At 37.5% G+C, this 20,939-nt stretch overlaps 1 protein-coding gene across 2 annotated transcripts; it reads left to right on the forward strand.

Annotated features, from left to right (window-relative positions):
• The first annotated feature begins 14,948 nt into the window (after positions 1-14,948).
• Positions 14,949-20,061, forward strand: LOC136268859 (cytochrome b5 reductase 4-like). 2 transcript variants are annotated; one of them, XM_066064327.1, is made up of 16 exons: positions 14,949-15,155; positions 16,033-16,133; positions 16,454-16,565; positions 16,746-16,823; positions 16,874-16,954; positions 17,169-17,253; positions 17,390-17,447; positions 17,500-17,593; positions 17,647-17,676; positions 17,765-17,890; positions 18,061-18,207; positions 18,549-18,686; positions 18,929-19,021; positions 19,459-19,618; positions 19,675-19,833; positions 19,886-20,061. In XM_066064327.1, exons 1-16 carry the CDS (start codon positions 14,960-14,962, stop codon positions 19,935-19,937), a joined length of 1,710 nt encoding a protein of 569 aa, XP_065920399.1. In that variant the 5' UTR covers positions 14,949-14,959; the 3' UTR covers positions 19,938-20,061. The 2 variants fall into 2 exon arrangements, with proteins under 2 accessions (XP_065920399.1, XP_065920400.1); XM_066064328.1 differs by having other exon boundaries at positions 17,774-17,890.
• Positions 20,062-20,939: the final 878 nt, after the last annotated feature.

Consider the following 20,939-nt stretch of genomic DNA (forward strand, 5'->3'; position numbering starts at 1 on the left):
TATTCGACCCCACTTTATGCAAAAAATGCAAATGAACTAACGCCAAGAAGGACAAAACAAAAGGAAACAAGTAATGTAAACTAAAAAACCTATTTAAAGTCGCATTACAAACCATCGGCCCACCTCAAATCAAAACAACAATATCCTGCCCCACATAAGGAACAACTGAAATAAAATTAGTGATAAACAAATCACCCTGTAGAGAGTTCAGCTACAAACAAATCACCCTGTAGAGAGTTCAGTTACAAAGAAACCACCATGTAGAGAGTTCAGCTGCAAAAAAAATCAATCACTCTGTTGAGAGTTCAGCTAGAAGAAGTCACCTTGTAGAGAGTTAAGCTGCAAATAAATCACCCTGTAGAGAATTCAGCTACAAACAAATCACCCTGTAGAAAGATCAGATAGAAGAAGTTACCTTGTAGAGAGTTCAGCTACAAAGAAACCACCATGTAGAGAGTTCAGCTGCAAACAAATCACCTGTAGAGAGTTCAGCTAGAAACAAGTCACCCTGTAGAGAGATCAGCTAAAAACAAGTCACCCTGTAGAGAGTTCAGCTAGAAGAAGTCACATTGTAGAGAGTTCAGCTACAAAGAAACTACCACGTAGAGAGTTCAGCTGCAAACAAATCATCCTGTAGAGAGTTCAGCTAGAAGAAGTCACCTTTTAGAGAGTTCAGCTACAAAGCAACCACCATGTAAAGAGTTCAGCTGCAAAAAACTCAATCACCTTGTAGAAAGATCGGCTAGAAGAAGTTACCTTGTAGAGAGTTCAGCTACAAAGAAACCACCATGTAGAGAGTTCAGCTGCAAACAAATCACCTATAGAGAGTTCAGCTATAAACAAGTCACCCTGTAGAGAGTTCAGCTAGAAGAAGTCACATTGTAGAGAGTTCAGCTACAATGAAACTCCCATGTAGAGAGTTCAGCTGCAAACAAATCACCCTGTAGAGAACTCAGCTACAAACAAATATGCAGTGTAAAAAGATCAGCTAGAAGAAGTTACCTTGTAGAGAGTTCAGCTACAACGAAACTACCATGTAGAGAGTTCAGCTACAAACAAATCACCTGTAGAGAGTTCAGCTAGAAACAAGTCACCCTGTAGAGAGATCAGCTAGAAACAAGTCACCTTGTAGAGAGTTCAGCTAGAAGAAGTCACGTTGTAGAGAGTTCAGCTACAAAGAAACCACCATTTAGAGAGTTCAGCTGCAAACAAATCACCCAGTAGAAAGTTCAGCTATGAACAGATCACCCTGTTGAGAGTTCAGTTAGAAACAAGGAATCCTGTAGAGAGATCACCTAGAAGTATCGCCTTGTAGAGAGTTCAGCTACAAACAAATCACCTGTAGAGAGTTCAGCTACAAACAAATCACCCTGTAGAGAGATCAGCTAGAAGAAGTCACCTTGTAGAGAGTTCAGCTATAAAGAAACCACCATGTAGAGAATTCAGCTGCAAACAAACACCCTGTAGAGAACTCAGCTACAAACAAATTGCCCTGTAGAAAGATCAGCTAGAAGAAGTTACCTTGTAGGGATTTCAGCTACAAACAGATCACCCTGTAGAGAGTTCAGCTACAAAGAAACCATTCTGTAAAGAGCTCAGCTGCAAACAAATCACTTCTACAGAATTCAGCTACAAACAAATCACCCCGTAGAGAGATCAGCTAGAAGAAATTACCTTGTAGATAGATCAGCTACAAACAAATCACCCTGTAGAAAGATCAGTTAGAAGAAGTTACCTTGGAGAAAGTTCAGCTACAAAGAAACCATTTTGTAAAGAGCTCAGCTGCAAACAAATCACCTGTACAGAATTCAACTACGAACAAATCACCCTGTAGAGAGATCAGCTATAAGAAGTTACCTTGTAGATAGTTCAGCTACAAACAAATCTCCCTGTAGAGAGATCAGCTAGAAGAAATTACCTTGTAGAGAGTTCAGCTACAAAGAAACCACCATGTAGAGAATTGAGCTGCAAAGAAATCACCCTTTAGAAAATTCTGCCAGAAACAAATTGCCCTGTAGAAAGATCAGTTAGAAGAAGTTATCTTTTAGAGAGTTCAGCTACAAAGAAACCATTCTGTAAAGAGCTCAGCTGCAAACAAATCACCTATACAGAATTCAGCTACAAACACATCACCCTGTAGAGAGATCAGCTAGAAGAAGTTACCTTGTAGATCGTTCAGCTACAAACAATTCACCCTGTAGAGAGAGCAATTAGAAGAAGTCACCTTGTAGAGTGTTCAGTTACAAAGAAACTACCATGGAGATTTCTGTAATCAATATAATATTATGTGACCGGATTTGCGAAAAGGGGTCTTCCACACACATCCAATTCCGTAAACGTTGGAGACCATACCTCAGTGTTCAAGTAACATATTAACCTGAAAATGTCACCACGTATTCAGCTATAGTGGTGCTCACCACTGTCCAAACTTCAAGGCAATAGCTCTTTCCAATCTGAAGTTATCAATTGTCAAAGTTTGCAAATTGGATGTGTGTGGAAGACCCCTTTTCGCAAATCCGGTCACATATGTATTATACAGTATATATAATTTGTACATTTACTGATAAAATATTTAAAGTACATCTACTTCATCTTTTCTTAGGTTAAAAAAGTCCCAAAGCTGGCCATAGGCCGGCTTTGGGGTATACAAATGCAAAAAGAAATGAAATCTAATCCAAAACAGCCAAGCTGTAAAAAAAGTGTGCGGCCCTCAGAAAGGCTATGGTGAAAAAAGATGTGAAATCCAAGGTGGCGGCCAAGAAATGGCTGTGATGGTAGGTTAATGGTAAAAATTTTAATAACGACAACTCAGGTGAATTTTGTGCCAAGACCAAGCGGCACCAAATTCACCTGAATTGTTGTTATTAAAATTTTTACCATTAACCTACCATCACAGCCATTTCTTGGCCGCCACCTTGGATTTCACATCTTTTTTCACCATAGCCTTTCTGAGGGCCGCACACTTTTTTTACAGCTTGGCTGTTTTGGATTAGATATTCCCTACGGGAGTGTATAAACAGTGGAATGGACTACTGGAATGGTGGAATACTGGAATGGAAGTTCAATATCATTCTGTACATCCAAATATGTACAACTCCTCCTCTTAAGTAAGCAAATAAATAGGATCCCCCACTGAGGTCAGCTCCTATAGCATACTTTTCCCCACCGCAACACTTGTATGACTTATAACTCAATACTTTACTACTTGTCTGAAACTAACTGTCTTAATGAGGGTTCAGTTCAGTGTGCAGCATGGCAATGAACTTTGGCTTAAATTTTGTTTTCTGACACAATAGTGGGAAAGGCTCATTGTAAACGTTTACAAGATAGTCCCGTTTACTTTACCCAAAGATTTTCGCTTAGGTTCCTAGGTTAGTGGTAAACACCTTGCACAGGCTCTGCCTTCTGTTTTGTTTTCGCTCTCCAGTGCCTAACTGGTAAAGTTGATAATAAATAAATGAATACTTCATTATACATTGAGTGTACTTTTACAATGCATACATGTACTAATCAGCTGGCTAGCTAACTTTTTATCATTTGAGAACAAGGGGTCTTCTTGGTATTCCCAATAAACTGCTATTGTGTATGTTCATAACTGACTTTACAGTACATTACATTGGTAAACTTTGTCTATGGTGAGGTGAATTATGCTAAAAGAGCTGACTTCAAAGGGAAGCCTATTTATTTGCTTACATAAGGGGAGGGAGAGAGAACCATCATTAATAATTGATGAGAAAACATGCATGATTACAAACAAATTATATTTTATGTGTCCTCGGACAACATGCGACCACATGTCTGACCAACAGTGGACAGCAGTGGGCATGGCAAGGAAAAGCGTACCCTGAAAGTTTGGAGGTTTTAGAGCTCTGATGAAGTGTCCAAATCCCCTGTAAAGTATTCCTAGTAACAACTAAATCAATTTCGCGTCGTTTTGACTAGGTAAAAGTCCATACAAAGTTCGTTTTCAGGCGAAATTACAACAAAAGACTCTTTCAATTTGCGATTTGCAATAACAAAGTTTGGAGGTTTTAGGGCGTTGTCTGAGAGGTTACTGCTGGATTTGTCGTGTATTTCTAGGAATTTAGTTCTATAGGAACGGTTCACATGAATTTATTGTCTGGTATCCATAAGCAGTAAGTGTGAAATATTCGTGTTTAGTGTAAACTCTATGTATAATTTTTATACTCAGTAGTTGTCTAGACACATTTTACTGCATTATTTTGAACGACAGGAAAGAGTACAGGAAAGTCAGCAGGTTGAGTCTTCAAAGCAGATTAAGTCCAAACTGAAGAGATTGGCAGTGTATGTCCATACTAAGAATCTTGGTGATCACCATCTAGCTAGTGTCCATGCTGGCATTGTCTCATCAATGCACTGATCAAAGTAATCTTCACAAAGATCTCATAGGACCATAGCAGTCTTATATGTGAAATTATACACTTTCTTTGTAAGCATATTCGAGAAAAGGTGTATGCCCTCCAGTGCCTAATTGGTAAAGAGGATAAGAATAAGAAGAATGAAGAAAAGGATGATTGTTGCTGGAACCACCAGCCTATAGACTATGACTGCAGCTATTTTGTGTAAATAATAAGGTTACTGAATTGTGGTATGGGTTTGCTGCTGGCAGCTTGTAACTATTGGTTTCTATCGAAGTGACTATACTGTGTAGATGACCGATAGTTACTGGGCAGTGTTATTCATGTATAAGGAATACAATTGTTTGATGTAAAAAATGTTGTAATTTATAATTGAGATGTACGTGATTTTATGTGTGACAATTCTAGTAATGATTTGATGCTAGTTACTTCTTGTCTGATCTCTTCAGCCATTGTGTATTCTTTGCTATCATCCGAACACTTGCAAACCAAAATAATTTTCAACTGTTCCATATTCCGGAGACATACTGCATATTATGTCTTTAAAATGGGTAGTGTATCTGTCCTACACCTTTTCCTCCTGTTTGTACTCATACAGGTAGCTATAGTGGCACTGCTTTTCTATACAACTTGGCAGTCCTCTAACATTCAACTGATAACATCCATGCAGGCTCTGACTGTCACTGTGCATTTATGCAGCAGGTACAACTCATGTTGATCAATTGATGCATCAAAACTATACCAAATCATCATGAGTCATGGCTGCATTTTAGAAAATGCCAACAAATGCTGAGGCTAGTCCAGGAAAACCTACATAATTCATGCTTATATTGTGTTCAATTCTCTGCACAGTATTTTACATATTAGCAGCATAACACAGCATACTGAAGTGCCTTCATATTATCTCAGTGGTCGTTCCAAGCTGCAAAAGAATGTCAGTAACTCAATAAGATGTTGTTAGCAATTACAATGAAAGATGCGAAGCTTGCAGTGATGCGTCATGCTGTACAGTGCGATCCATTGCAAATTGCTCTTTCACCTACAAGGAAAGAAAGTAATGAAACAATACTGATGTACAATTAAGGTAAGATTACTTACAGATCAGCAATAATAAAAGTTCTGAAAGTGTAACTATACATAGATGCAGTATACAGAACCACTTTAAGCCAAATATGTGGCTAATGAGTGCACTCACTGAGTAGCTAGCTGTTTGGTGGAAGGCCTGGTGAGTAATGCTAGTCACAGTTAAGCACCAGGTCTACAATTCATTGTTAGGCCCCTATTCGGTGATTATTAGTTTCTCATCCAGCCTTTCTAATTATTATGATGCGGGCGGGAGGGTATTACCATTATGCCATTATTTTATAATATTAACACACTGATGTACAGACCTTGTCCAGATTGTCTTTCTTTCTTACTACAAACATTTCCTTCACCAGCTGATTCTACTTTTCGTGATCGCCAACTGTTTTTCGACAGTCAACTGAAAGCCTGCTTTGATGAAGTCGATAGAGCACGATTGCAACTGGCACTGCAGCAATTTGCTAAGGAAAACAACAGTTCTCCTGGTGATATAAAGGAACAAGTAGATCTGATCTTTTTAGATTTTTGCAAAGCCTTTGATAAAGTGCCACATAGACGGCTATTAAACAAACTAAAGCACTATGGAATTACTGGTAACCTTGTTAAATGGATAGAGCAATGGCTGACTAAAAGAAACCAACAAGTAACTCAAGAAAATCATGTGTCAAGTAAACTACCCGTAAAGTCTGGAGTTCCACAAGGAACCGTATTGGGACCTCTCATGCTTTTGTTGTACATTAATGACATTGATGAAAATATTTCTTCAACTGTTCGGCTATTTGCTGATGATTGCGTTATGTATAGGATAATTGATTCCTTAGAACATTCACTGTGCCTTCAAAGAGACCTCAGTATCATTCTTAACTGGACTAAAAAGTGGCAGATGCAATTGAACATTGACAAATGTGTAGTATTAAGGTGTACAAGATCAACACCTCCCATTAATTATGACTATAATTTAAATGACGAAACTCTTCCATTAACAGAACAACATCAATACCTGGGACTTATTTTTCATGAAAGCATGCAATGGTCGCATCATATTCAAGCTATGTGCATTAAAGCAAACAGATCCTTAAATTTTCTTTGGCGCAACTTAAGTAAATGTAGTAGTAATGTCAAGCAAAATGCCTACATTACCATCATAAGACCATTGTTAGAGTATGCAGCTTGTGTCTGGGACCCTTATCATGAATACTTAATATATGACATAGAAAAAATCCAACGACGTGCTGCAAGATGGGTCCTTTCTGATTTTAGTTGGTACAGTAGTGCGTCAGATATGTTGAACTTCCTTGAATGGCCAACCCTACAAGAGAGAAGACACATTAATAGGTTAAGCCAATTTCACAAAATCGTTCATCAGCTTACTCCTTCCATACAGCTACCATCTTATTTCTTACCAACTCAGTATCCAACTAGACAGCTCCATCAACATCAATTTATAATCCCAGTCAGTTCCACTGTATCATATCAGAAAAGCTTCTTTCGAATACTTTAAGAGAATGGAACACTTTACCTAACAACTTTATTGAAGAGCAATCCACAGAAATTTTTACCAACCACCTTGTCATCACACAATAAATAATTAATTTTTATGTATGCATGTATATGTTAAATGGGTTTTTTTTGTCTGTAATTACCTGGGTCAATTATCAGCTGTGCTGTCTCGACCCAGTATATAATCATAATCATAATCATAATCATATAAAGCGCATTGTAGCGTTCATCAACAAAAATTATAACAGTTTGGTATCACGTGTTCTTCTGAGCATGCGCAGAGTAAATAATGGCTTACCGTGTGGTAGCTTAAGAAGGATGCGAGAAACTAATAATCACCAAATAGGGGCCTTACATGACCTGTGGATGCTATATACGTAGCTCGCGTTCATCATCCATCACTGAGAGTCTTGGTGTTCCTCTGCACAATTTCTTCCTGATTTACTGACGAACTGAATTTTCGTTACACTATACGCCGTTACACGTTCAACGCTGAGTTAAACTGTTGATTGGAGTTAATTACCTTGGTTTCCAATCCTGGGGTAGGGAATATATAATCGATATATATAATCTATGATCCGATCAACTCTTACCTGCTAGTCATGCACTTGTCAATTTCATGCCCCACCCCCCACCCCCGGGCGTCCCCACACCTAGTCTCGCGTGCCAGACGGTTTGTGTGGGGGCGGCAAATAAACCGTCTGGTCACTGTTGCACCATAGATACTAAATACATAATGGATTGGAAACGCAATACATTTTACGGTTACGGGCTCGATACGGTCACGTGATTTATGGCAATGATACCAAGTGTGCAAACTGCAGTTGTTCTTAACACTGAGACTACTATTACAGGTTTTATAAAGCGTTAAATCATTGCTAAATGATTCAGCTATTTATTGGTTTGTGACTGAAGGTTAGTCGTTTCGTACAACCGAAGGTGTGAAGGAAGGAACGCGAAATTTGTGTTCAAAAACTACTAACAGAGTAGTTAATTTGTGGAATTCTCTTCCAGCAGATGTTATTTCTGCACCAACTGTGGCATTGTTTAAGAAGAATCTTGATGATTTATGGAGAACAACAAGATATGGGCACTCTCAAAGGCCTGCGGCCTAGCTTGACAGTCTTGTACTGCCAAGCAATTTTTGTCCATTAATAATAATAATAATAATAATAATAATACTGTGGGGGTTTTAGTGCATAGGGCGTATTACGTACGAAGTTTTAGAAGTGCTGAACAGTTTCGCCACATCGTAATGAATACAAAATAATTATTTTTAGCACTGTACAGCAGTTACTTTCCGAAAGCGAAGCGAAAGAATGGCTACATGACGGTAGTGGCTGTGGGGGTTTTCCTGGCTTTGTGAAAACAAGTCTAGCGATACATGCTATACTAAAGAAAAGTTCATACCTTCGAGAGTGCTAAAAAAAGGATGAACGAATTAAAAAAGACACCTGTTTTCGAGAAAACTCTGGGCGAATTCGACAAAAATGTATTGTGCCTATTGAAAATGCTGCTGTGCCCCGTAAATGTCATCACGTGACCGTATCGAGCCCGTAACCGTAAAATGTATTGCGTTTCCAATCCATTATGTATTTAGTATCTATGGTTGCACACATTCCGGGACCACTGCCGGAATGTTGGCAGAGCCAATCAGATCGCTTCGCGCACTCTGTGACGAAACAACCACTAATAATTCAAATTCTTATAGTGTAATAAAGAACTGAATCTCGGCTACAGATCACCTTTTCGAAAGTTTAACAACGCCATGGGCTTAGGATCTTTGTTTCCCTAGTACAGGGCTCTTAAAAGCGTTCGTATAAGAACGATCGTGGTTCGCTACGGATTTGTGAAACGACAGAATTGTCTCAGTCGAGCGAAGACGTTCAGTAATGTTTCGAATACATCACCAGGACATTACCAGTACAATTATTGTCTTAGTCTGCTCAAAGAGGTGATTGGAACGATTATTGCATCATCCTTGGCGCAAAACAATGCCGTGATGTAATCTAATTGCATTCCAGTGAGTTCACGGAAAGTGTGCAACAGTGACCAGACGGTTTATTTGCCGCCCCCACACAAACCGTCTGGCACGCGAGACTACCCCACACCCCAGGTGGGGATTTGACATTGCTTCTTGTCCCCACCCCTGGGGCAATTTTTTTATTTTATTTATTTAGTTTCAGTTACAGCATGCGTGCAAGTAAAATCAAAATTGCATGCTGAAGGTATGCCAGCAACAGGTGCTGACATCCAAGGTGAAAAAAAAAAAAAAATTTAATAAATAAACAATTTTAGTTACCGTTAATTACAGAATTATAGTTACAGTTCATTGAAGTTTACAGATATAGGCACACTGGAGCAGCGATGACATGGACAAAGAAGGTGAAAAGTGCAGGCTCGATCAGAATTGAAAGTATTGTAAAAATGAGTCCATAAGTGTTGGATTAATTGGCGTTTGATAATGTTAGTTGGTAATGAAATGTTAATAACTGGGAGGTAGCTGTAAAGTCGTGTGATTCTATTGAAGTAAAAGTGACGCTGTACCGCTGATGTTGTTCTAGGATGGGTTAGCTTGTGATGTGTCCCTGATCTGGTAGAGTTACTGGTAAAGGTAATATGGTCTCTAATTTCAAAGTTGTCTGATGGCGATTTCAATGATTTTATTAAGAACATAAGGTCAATTGACAGTTGTCCAATTCACTCACCGATTTTCTGTAGTTGCATTTCTAAACAATAAAATCGCACTTGCTATAATTTTACTAGCTACTGGGCAGGTTTATTACTAGTCGCATGCACGAAATAATTTAGTATGCGCTTAGTCATCCTTGAGGTGTTGTCAAATCCCCTACTATGGGGGTGGGGACATAGTGGGGATTTGACAGCCTATTCTGTAATTTACTTCTGATAATTTATGGTGACCATGAGCTTCTTACTGACTTTTTTCTTACCATAGGTAGGGTCCGCAACGCGAAAAATCGATATCCTCCGGCTTCCTAACTATTGTCATGTGTTAGGCTAAGTGTAACTTGAATAACACCAGCGTGGCAGCCAAGTTTGTCACTTTCTTCTGGTAGAAAATGATGATGTCTTAAAATCACGTGATTTTTCGGTGCAGCAGTTCGTAGGGTTCCTCGTAAGCCACGATATTCACTCTCAACATTGTTCAAGTAGTCTATCATCAACTCAAAGTATTGATGGTTTGATTTTATTGGTCAGTTTCTGGTGGCAGCACGATCTGTGCAGCTTTTTGGCGACAGACAAAATGTTTCTTGCTCTGGAGCACAGGACAAGCAGAGCAGCAACTGCGCCGTGGGTCAGCAATGACCAGTACTAGGTAAAGTACCTGCATGTGGAGTATGGTTATAATTGAAGCTTGTTAGCCATCTGGCTGAGCCGTCTATATGCTGAAATTCGGCCAAAATGACACGATTTTTACTAACAAATACCAGAATGGTTGATACATCAGTGAGACAGTCTCCAACAGCAAGGATGTGAAGCTTATAAAACCTAACAATACGGCCATCTCGCCCAGTAAACGCATAAAGCAATCCAATGCTTGAAATAGACACTCACGTGATCGAAATTCAAATCGCGGAAATACCAATGAAATTGTAATTGTAATTTTTAAGCAGGGAGTCCACTCAGTAAAACTGATTTTCAGTGGAGCCCTGAACAAACATACAATAGACACATACAATAACTAATAATATACAAAAAACAAACAAACATACATACACAACTAAGGATACATAGACAAAATTACACAGGAATTAATTAAGATAATAATTACGAAATGACTACAAAGTGGCAGCCCCAGTAACAGTGGACTTAAGGTTGTTCCATAAAACAGTTCCTTGGTAGAAAAAAGTTCGCTTGCCATAGTTGATAAACACTCTAGGAACAAATAAACGATTAACATTACGACTAAGATGACCAGTAGCTAACATCCTTCGAAAACTGAAATATATCATGTAAATAAGGAGGAGAAATTTGATGTAAAGATTTAAAAATCTGAATAGCTGTATGAAAACAGCGACGTTCAGTCAATGTAAATTGAAACTTGGAACTGAAAGATGACGGCAGCTTATGCATAAATTTGAAATGAATCCTTTCAATCATACAAGTCTGTTTTGCCGTAGATGGAGTCCAGATAACATCACAGTAATCAAAAAGTGGCATCACAAATGCTGAATATAATACACACAACACTGCAGGTGGCAGAGACCCAAACCGAATAATTGAAGCAAGCCTTGATCTAACTCTAGACAACATATTACAAATATGCAAGTTCCAAGACAACGCAGAGTCAATTAATACTCCAAGATACCGAACAGAATGCACCTGAGACAACACACTACCACCAATTGAGACAGAAAGGGTCTGACCTGCCACCCTAAATCACTTTCATTTCTGAATAGGAACCATGTAGTGTACTCCTTTTGTAAATGTTTGTGTTAATTGTTCACTCAGGCGTGGTCTGGGCCAGTGCAGATGTGTTTTATGCTGTGATGGCATAATAGGGAGAGTCTCAGACTGCTGGGCTAATCGAGATGCTGAACCTAATGTACACAAACTGATTGCCACTTGATTCCAAGTGATTTTAAGGTCATTGGAATAGATTATGGTTGTATTTTCCGCGATTTGAATTTTGATCACGTGAGCGCTTATTTCATGCAATGGATTGCTCTATGCGTTTACTGGACGAGATAACCGTATTGTTAGGTGTTTATGAGCTTCACATCTGAGACTGTCTCACTGATGTATCAACCATTCTGGTATTTGTTTGGAAAAATCGCGTCGTTTTGGCCGAATTTCAGCATATAGATGGCTAACAAGCTTCAATTATAACCATACTCCGCATGCAGGTACTTTACCTAGTACTGCATGGTCATTGCTGACCCACGGCGCAGTTGCTGCTCTGCTTGTCCTGTGCTCCAGAGCAAGAAACATTTTGTCTGTCGCCAAAAAGCTGCACATATCGTGCTGCCACCAGAAACTGACCAATAAAATTAAACCACCAATACTTTGAGTTGATGGTAGACTACTTGAACAATGTTGAAAGTGAATATTGTGGCATACGAAGAACCCTACGAACTGCTGCACCGAAATAATATCTAGTAACTTCTTACAACATTGACAATTCCTCAATAATATCTAGTAACACCCATCGTGACCTTGGTATCATTCTATCTACTGACCTGTCCTGGAGAAACCACTATCACCACATTTCATCCAAAGCTTATCGAACCCTAGGATTGCTTAGACGTACATTCAGCCATTCTATTAATACTACAACTAAAAGAACTCTGTACATAGCACTATAGTAAGGTCTCAGCTCCTGTATTGTTCCCCATTGTGGCATCCCTACCTTATCCAAGATATCTCTGCTCTTGAAAGAATACAGCGCCGAGCTACAAAATACATCCTCAACGATTATGTTTCTGATTATAAAACTCGCCTTATCAAGCTCAACCTACTACCATTAATGTATATTTACGACCAGTGTGACATTCTGTTTTTCATAAAATCAATTCAAAATCCATCTGATCATTTCAACATCCAGACCTTCATCAATTTCTGTCATCATTCTACTAGGTCTTCTTCCAGTAACAAACTTGAACATGTTTTTACATCATCTAATCAACAAAGAAACTTCTACTTCAACAGACTTCCTTGAACCTTCAACAGCTTACCAGTAATTGACCTAACTCAACCCTTTGTTACCATTAAATTTCAACTAACTAAAATCCTATGGCAGCATTTTATGAGAAACTTCGATTCAGACAACCAGCATAGTTTCCATTTTACATGTCCTTGTAGCATCTGCTCCAAACATCCCAAGCCACCTAACTTTGATACATTTAGCAGCTAATTGTAATTATATAAGTAATGATAAGTACTTAATTTAAGTTATGGGATCTGGTACTTACCAGATTACCTTTAGTGCAATTGTATACAAACTCACTTCTATTGTTGTACAACCATGTACACCTGTAACATTGCACTATAAAGCTAATAATTGAATTGAATTGAAAAATCACGTGATTTTAAGACATTTGTTTCGTTTTCTATGCCGGTTTAATTGACATAATTATGTATAAATGGTAAAAGACTGCATGCACAAAACATAGTAGCATAAATTTGTTGAAAACTTTCTAATTTCCTCAGTGAAAATTTCATTTATATTTGATGCCATGGAAACAGGGTGTATCCATTCACTGGACTGGACTACTGGACTACTGAGTGGACACACATAAAGTTTGCCCAGATACCTTTTCCAACCACTAAAAGTGATTTGCCATATGATCATTACTTTGTATATCACACACTCAGGGTCCTCAGTGTCTTGTCTTGCATTCTAGAGGTACATACAGCTAATTATAACTGTAGTCTAGTTTTAGTGGTCTATTTAATGGTATGATAAATTTGTAATCAATGTAGCTAGGTTGAATTCTTCTTAAAAAGTTGTACACTACATGTAGTTTTTCCTACCTGCCTGTTAGATGGTGTGTGCATTGGGAAGCATTTCTCTGGTTAACTAAACACTGTGCACTCGTTGCTATTTACAAGCATTATAAACCAAGGAGCTGGCCAATCTATATGCTGACAGGTTAGGCAATGCTACATTATTTCAATATAATTGCAGGTGTAAAACTGAATTTTATGCCAATGTGTGCTATTTTACAAAACACTGACAGATGCATTTAGCAGTGTTAACAGTGCACAGTACTTGTATTGTTGCTAGCGGCAGGCAAATTATTTTTGATAATGAGCCACGCTGAGGTTTTAGTGAATAATGTGCAGGTTTATATGCTTTGAGTGCAAGTTTTATGTCCTGTGATGAATGGTGTGATTTCTAAAATACTTCTGTGGTAAAGTCTAGCTAGAAAACAAAAAAAAAGTTTGAGTCCAGTCTAGTGAATGGATACACCCATGGAAACATGTGTTTTTGTGCAATTCTGACAGCCCATAGTGAAAAGAAATAATAATCAGCATTTAGCGCATTCTAGTACATCCTGTGCGGATCATGCAGAAATTCAACAATTATAAGTGGCCACATAGCAGGCGCTCTTCATCAATTAAAAATGCATGCAATCAATGTCATAGCCCTATATAATTATTGTAGTTGGCTAAACTTTCTTGTGTGCAAGCACAAGCAAACCCTGAACTTTTATTATGAAACTCATCTTCAATGCCAACTCCAAAATATAACTCATTGTCACAACTGCTGCTTGTTGCCATAACAGAACATGTATACTTGAATTGCAGCATACAACAAGGGGTCATGCAAAAAATCTTTTATGACCATGCCATTTGTTTTAATATGATCTCCGCTAGAGGTAGCTATGTACTGTATAATGTAAAGCCATGTATAAAAGTTTTCAGTACTATAAATATACTTAATTAGCTATATATACACATTATATATGTGAGTAGATACTATGGTTACTTTAAACACATGCAATGAATATGGTTTCACTAATGTGTGATATATTTTTTGTTGTTGCTGTATTCATCAGACCATATATGATTACAGAGATTCACAGGATGGGTGGTACATTAACAATGTGCAAACTGTATGGGCAATACAGAGACACTTGTCTCGTTTGTTGTTGCCATATGCTTTCATTCAAAAGTTTCAATGTTTTACACTTTATGTTTCCACTACATTCACATAATTTGAGAATAGGAAATGGTCTATATATATACCTTAGGTTGGTCTAGAAGACAAATTGTATTAGTCTACCAATGCCATGGGAGTGATAATCAGATAATATCAATTGGCAGCATATACAAACCACATCCTGTTAAAACATAACGCATCACACCTGGTTTATTAGCTACCCACCATGTAATGTTTACCTATACCCTCTGCTATACACTAATACTTCCGTATATTCTAGCTTGGTTGGATGCACGTGAGCAGCCTTCTATAAAAGTGTGATCAGGGCTGATCTAGGGTACCCTGTAATTTGTACTAGGTCACAAGGGCTATGGCTGGACGGATGACAGTGACAGACCCAAGACAGCGCCGCCGTAGCAAGCTTGATCCTGGAAAAGGCCTGTTGGACTGGATTAAGCTCTGCAGGAAGTACAAGCAGCAAAATGATACGGACCAATTGCAAATGGTAGCCTTCGAAGAGCTGCAGAAACATAATTCTGAAGATGATTGCTGGACTGCATTTAGAGGTATACAGCTATTAGAAAGTGATGCACGCATATAGCTACTACTGCCAGTACTGACGTGCCGTCAGCTGCCATGCAGTACAGCTATTTCAGTAGTGCAGAACTCTCCCCTTAACTGATCATGAATGGCCTGCAGCATTTCATTATATTACATTATATAAGCACGTAGCTATGTTAAAATTCCGGTAGCTTTTCACTTCAGACCGTGAATGCATGTGTGGTTGGGCTTGGGTTTGGGTCAATTAACCACCTTAGCTGCTGAGCAGATTCCCTCAGTAGCGGTCAAGTAGCAACTGGCTTCATCCTGTTCCTACATTAACTGTTGATTGTAAAACATTAAAAACATGTATGTATGCAAGCTGTGTATATAGCTATTTACTACTAATTTGTAGCTTTGGTAAACAGCATGCCCCACATGTTTCAGCTGACATTAGCTATATGTTTAGATACCATAACAATACAGTAGCTAATTAAAGCATGCATGCTCCCAGCAACTGTACTGAATCATATAGCTAAATGTAGCTTTTACCATTGAGAAAATCATGTAGTTAATAATTTACCAATCATAGAATCTGGCAATGTTAATGACTTTATGTAACTAAATATAATTAATCTAATTAATGCAATATAGATACCATATGTGTAATTTTACTATTATGATTGTCACTGCTGTATTCTTGTGTAACTTTCTCTTGCCCCTGGGTGCATCAGCTGCAGCTACGTAGTTTGTCTGCCCAATGCAATAAATAATGTTGCTCAAAGTGGTATGCATTCATATAGCTGCAGTGAAATTTATTTTGTGAATTACTGTGTCATATAGCTAGCTGCATAAAAAAATGAAAAGTAAATAATTCAATTTTTTTATTTCTTTTAAATCCAGGAGTAGTGTATGACATCACCCACTACCTTACTTTTCATCCTGGTGGAAAATCTCAGTTGATGAGAGCAGCTGGAACTGATTGTACTATGCTATTTAACCAGGTAATACTGAAAATATGCATCAGTAGTGTATATAACTTAACACTTACCTATTTACTACACATATTGAAGTTAAATGTACAGGAAGCCATTCTCTGTACCATGAGACCTATACGGCTCATCAATTACTGATGTCATTTTCACATTTAAACTGTATGGTGATCTTTGAAAATGCCAGCCTAATATAGCCATGCACATGAAGCGGCTCAGGGAATGGCTGAATTTTGTAGCCAAATCACATCCTGTCAATTATGCGATGTCTTAAAACATTCTTGGTTAACTATGTATGGTGTGTATTGTGTAGTTTTAATGTGTGCTAATAGGTTCACTCCCATGTCAACTTATCGTCCATCCTGATTACATTTCAAGTGGGTACTTTAGAAACATTTGGTCCACTGTCATGCTTGCTGCCATCTGAACCATTCTTACACCCTGGTAATTTTGTATGTGAGCATAATGATATCTAGTGTATTTCCAGTAACTAGCTATATAGTGCAGTGTTTATAAATAAAGCACGCATATGCTGTATCTGTTTTCCAACGAATTTTTGTCGAGTGTATACTATCTTATATGGCTTGGTTCATAACATTTACACTTTACTATGGTTTCTTTTAGGATCTCCTTTTGTTCCAAGAAACCTCAGCACACAAAAACAGACATTGAAAATGACTGTGGATATTTCTAATTGTGAAGGTATATACAGTACCAGAATTAACTGTGATATATGAAATTTCTGGTTACAGATGCTGATGGTGTCAACATAGCTAGCCCTGTTCATTGCATTGATGTCAACAAGACTCCTCCCACTCCTACTGGTTCAAATGGTATAAATTTAACTTTTGATGTAATAGTATTAGCCTATAATACAAGCACGTGTAATGCAGTTATAGCTGCTACTAATCAAATAGTGCACATGCTTTGTTTAGATAACTATATATATTTTCCAAAGCATGACTTGTGATTGATAACATAATTCTATATATGTGTGTATATGGTTGTAAAGATGTCACCTGATGCACAGATGGTACTCTTATTTAGACAAGGAAGTTGCCAATGCCATGGCTGTTCCTGAAGTCCGTTCAAGGAGAACTTCACGTGAGCAAAGAGACCAACCAAACGTGAAGTATGTGCATTCCATATAATTAAATGTATGCTTAATGTATAGTATAAAATATGCAAGACGTGATCATAGCAGGGTTTTAAGCACCTGCATGCACAAACCCATATTTGTGCATTATATTATACTCTTTTTCACACAGGCATGATTGGCATCAGACTAAAAGAGATGTTATTATCACCTTGAATGGACAAAACATGGTATGTAAGTCCTCCATGTATATGCAACAAATGCATTTGTACAATTTCCTAGGTGTTCAGTGAGGAGGATACTATCTTGCACATTAATGATTGTGTGTTTGAAGCTAAAATCTTTCTTGGGAACTGGTGCTACAATATGAATGTTGGTTAGTTGGAAAGTGTTTCATCTTGTAACACTTTCAATTTGCTCATCTTGTAGCTCTGGAGCATCCAGTGAGTAAATCAAAAGGTAATCCACACTATTTACGTTATAGAAATATTTAATTAATTGGAGTAAAAATGTTGTGGTATTATATCAGCAAATTGTATAAATTTAGTGCTCTTAGTGGATGCTGAGCTGCAGATCGTACTAGAAAAAGCAACTGAAGGAATTTATTGGAATAGTCTAGGTGTACTGCTACCAGGAAATGCTGAAATAACTCCAAAGTGCTCTGAGAAAGATGGTTAGTTGAATGTGTATGCATGATTTGAGATGGCAAAAGAATGTGTGACGTTTAATCAACACTTGCATTCTATTACATAGTACAATCCTACAAAGTTAACTAACACAAACTTTACTATGTCTGCTAGCTTGCTTGTTCGTGTCATAATATGGTTTGTGTCATACATGCAGGTACACAATACATGAAGTGCACTCTGAAGTCAGTCAATGAAGTTAATCACAACACAAAAATATTTACTTTTAAACTACCTGGAGCATCACACATGATAATACCAACAGGATATCATGTCAGTATAAAGGCTAAACAGGACTACCAAGGTGTGTTATAACTCCATTGCCAATTCAATAAGCCAATTCAAAAAAAGTGTTTTAGTAAAAACCAACCCTAAAATGTACATACTGCATCATTATCATGCTGTCTATGTCACTGCATGTGATTCCTTTTACAGTGTGGTAAACTATATATAGCTAAACACTAATTGTCTTTGTTTAGCCAGTGATAGGGGACACAATACTTCAGTTTCCAAATTAATCAAATGGTTTCATAGATACAGGCATGCAAAAACTCTCATGGAAGCCAGAGAGAAATGAGATAACTATTACAGAAGCCTAATAACTATGTACCTGTTACCACCGGCAACTTATTTTCCTCTATACAGGTGACTGGGTAGAGCGTAGCTATACACCAATACTACCACTGACTGGTGACTGTAACAATGAGGGATCTGAATTGGAGTTGATGGTAAAGTTGTACAAGAATGGATCAATGTCTTCTATCCTTTCATCACTTTGCAATGGTACTAAACATTTTCTATATATTATAGTAATTGAATGGCATTTGTATGGCTTAGTAGCTGCATCCTGTTTGGCTTGAATCAAGTTTACACAAATAGGACATCATAAGTTGCAGGAACCCTATACATACACCAGACAACACAATGCACTGTCTATGTGCTTATCAAATGGAAATATATAGCATGCTCACTACAGATAATGTAATATTATAACATGTCTGATTACAATGCTATCATTGCCATAGGAGACATGATACATATCAGCTATTCATTGGGCAACTTCACTGCTTCTCTACTAAACAATGTGGATTATGTGACTCTCATAGCTGCTGGAAGTGGTTAGTGTATGGTGATGTACAAAGAGGTTACATACTGATGGAATCCTGTGCCAGTACCCAAGTTATATTACTCACAGTTTAATTAGCCATGAAACTTGCTATTAGCTATCTCAGTAAAAGTTGTGCACAACCAGTCACTGTTTAGATATAGTATAGCTATCTGACTTAATCAAGAGTTAATGAATAATCTTCCACTATTATTAATTCTTGTGTAAAAATTTGGTAGATTCATCATCATAAATAACACAAGTAATCAATTTGACATGGCAAACTGTGTTGGTAATCTTTTAACCTCTTTGTCAGTGGCAATTCACATTAGGCAAACGGTGTCATATCTGACATTTTGTTGTGATATCTGGACACTATTACTACAGTGATAGGGAGCATGCAAAGGCATTGTTGATTAACCATATAATTTGTATACGTTTTACTTACAGGGTTTACACCAATGGTGAAACTGATCAGAAATGTGTGCAATAAAAATCATGAAAGCAAACGAAACACCAAGACAGCAGTTAAACTTCTGTTCTTTAACAAAACAGCCAATGATATCATGTGGAGTGAAGAATTACAATCACTGTCTAAACAAGATTGCAAGTGAGGTTTACTGATGTTATGTACAATTAAGTACTATAGTTATACTGTTGTTACAGCTTCACAGTGGTGCACATTCTTTCACATGCTGGAAACAACTGGACTGGATATAGAGGAAGAGTTGGTAGACGTGTACTACAAGATCATGTGCCTCCAGCTGCTGACAAACAGCTGATATGTGTGTGTGGTCAAGCTCAGTTCACTCACATTGCTATCAGGTTGGTAATTAATTAAGTTGTCTTGTGGTTAATTTTTAAATTTCTTTTTTAGCACTCTTCTGGATGTTGGTTTCAAGGAAAGCAACATTCATGCTTTTGATTAACTTGTGTAGAATTTTCGCCATCACTATAATAGTGTGCATACAGTATCAACTGCAGTACATCATAGTAGGTATATATATAAAGAATCGACTTCGCCATGTAATCATTAAACTTTGATGATTTGAATGAATGTATAAATCATACATAGTATATATATTAGACATACAAGTAGTAATAACTACATCATGTCAATTATCAACAATCTGGTATTAGATGTCTTGCTATACACACCCTAAATATTTATTAATGCTACATAACTACACATTTTCAGCTTCAGAACAAAGTGATTGTAGTGTAAATTTAATCATTTAGTGGTTCAGCATATATGTTTGGCCACTGCATGGTATATGTATATTATTGGATACATGGCACTAGCAAATTAAATCAATTTCATTAATACCACAGTAGGTTTTAGTGATTCTTAACAACTGGTTTTGTAAGTAATTTTGTTACATACATTTAATTTAAGAGCTGAATTTATGGCAACTCTGGCTGTATAAATTGTCTTGTTCATTCAACATCATTTTATTCCTTCTGACATACAGCAATTGTTTCCACTTAACGCATACTACACAAGATATCTAGAACACATGTGGTTTTGGGACCATTCACAAGAGCCCTGATTATTCTTTGAGGAATCTGTAATGTGTACAGCATTTATATTTAATTCCCTCTTTCCAGATCAATTGCAATACTGTACCTGTTCACTGAACAGAACTACTGAAGGCAGCAGAAATTTTCCTTTGTGATAAGGAAAGCACTTTGGCATATCCCAAAATGTATATGTTCATAAATTTCAATGTCGTGAAATTTTATTGCTGCTAAACAGGATACACAAATAAAATTCTAGGTCTGTGTTTGTTTTCTTACTTCTAGCTTAAGTGCTTAGAGAAGTAAATACACAGATTAATAAGATCCATGCACTTATAATATTTCCATGAAGTCCTTCAACATTATAGGTTTCAAAGTAACAATGATTGAATAGCTTATAAGATAACTGGTTG

Source organism: Dysidea avara, chromosome 10 (assembly GCF_963678975.1).
Source record: "Dysidea avara chromosome 10, odDysAvar1.4, whole genome shotgun sequence".
NCBI lineage: Eukaryota > Metazoa > Porifera > Demospongiae > Dictyoceratida > Dysideidae > Dysidea > Dysidea avara.

What these genes read in the sequence shown, in the direction of transcription:
- LOC136268859 (XM_066064327.1), top strand. Translation starts at nt 14,960, where the DNA reads ATGGCTGGACGGATGACAGTGACAGACCCAAGACAGCGCCGCCGTAGC. An exon ending in AAAGTGCTCTGAGAAAGATG is followed by an intron (nt 17,891 to 18,060) that starts GTTAGTTGAATG and finishes TCATACATGCAG; the next exon opens with GTACACAATACATGAAGTGC. An exon ending in GGCTAAACAGGACTACCAAG is followed by an intron (nt 18,208 to 18,548) that starts GTGTGTTATAAC and finishes TCCTCTATACAG; the next exon opens with GTGACTGGGTAGAGCGTAGC.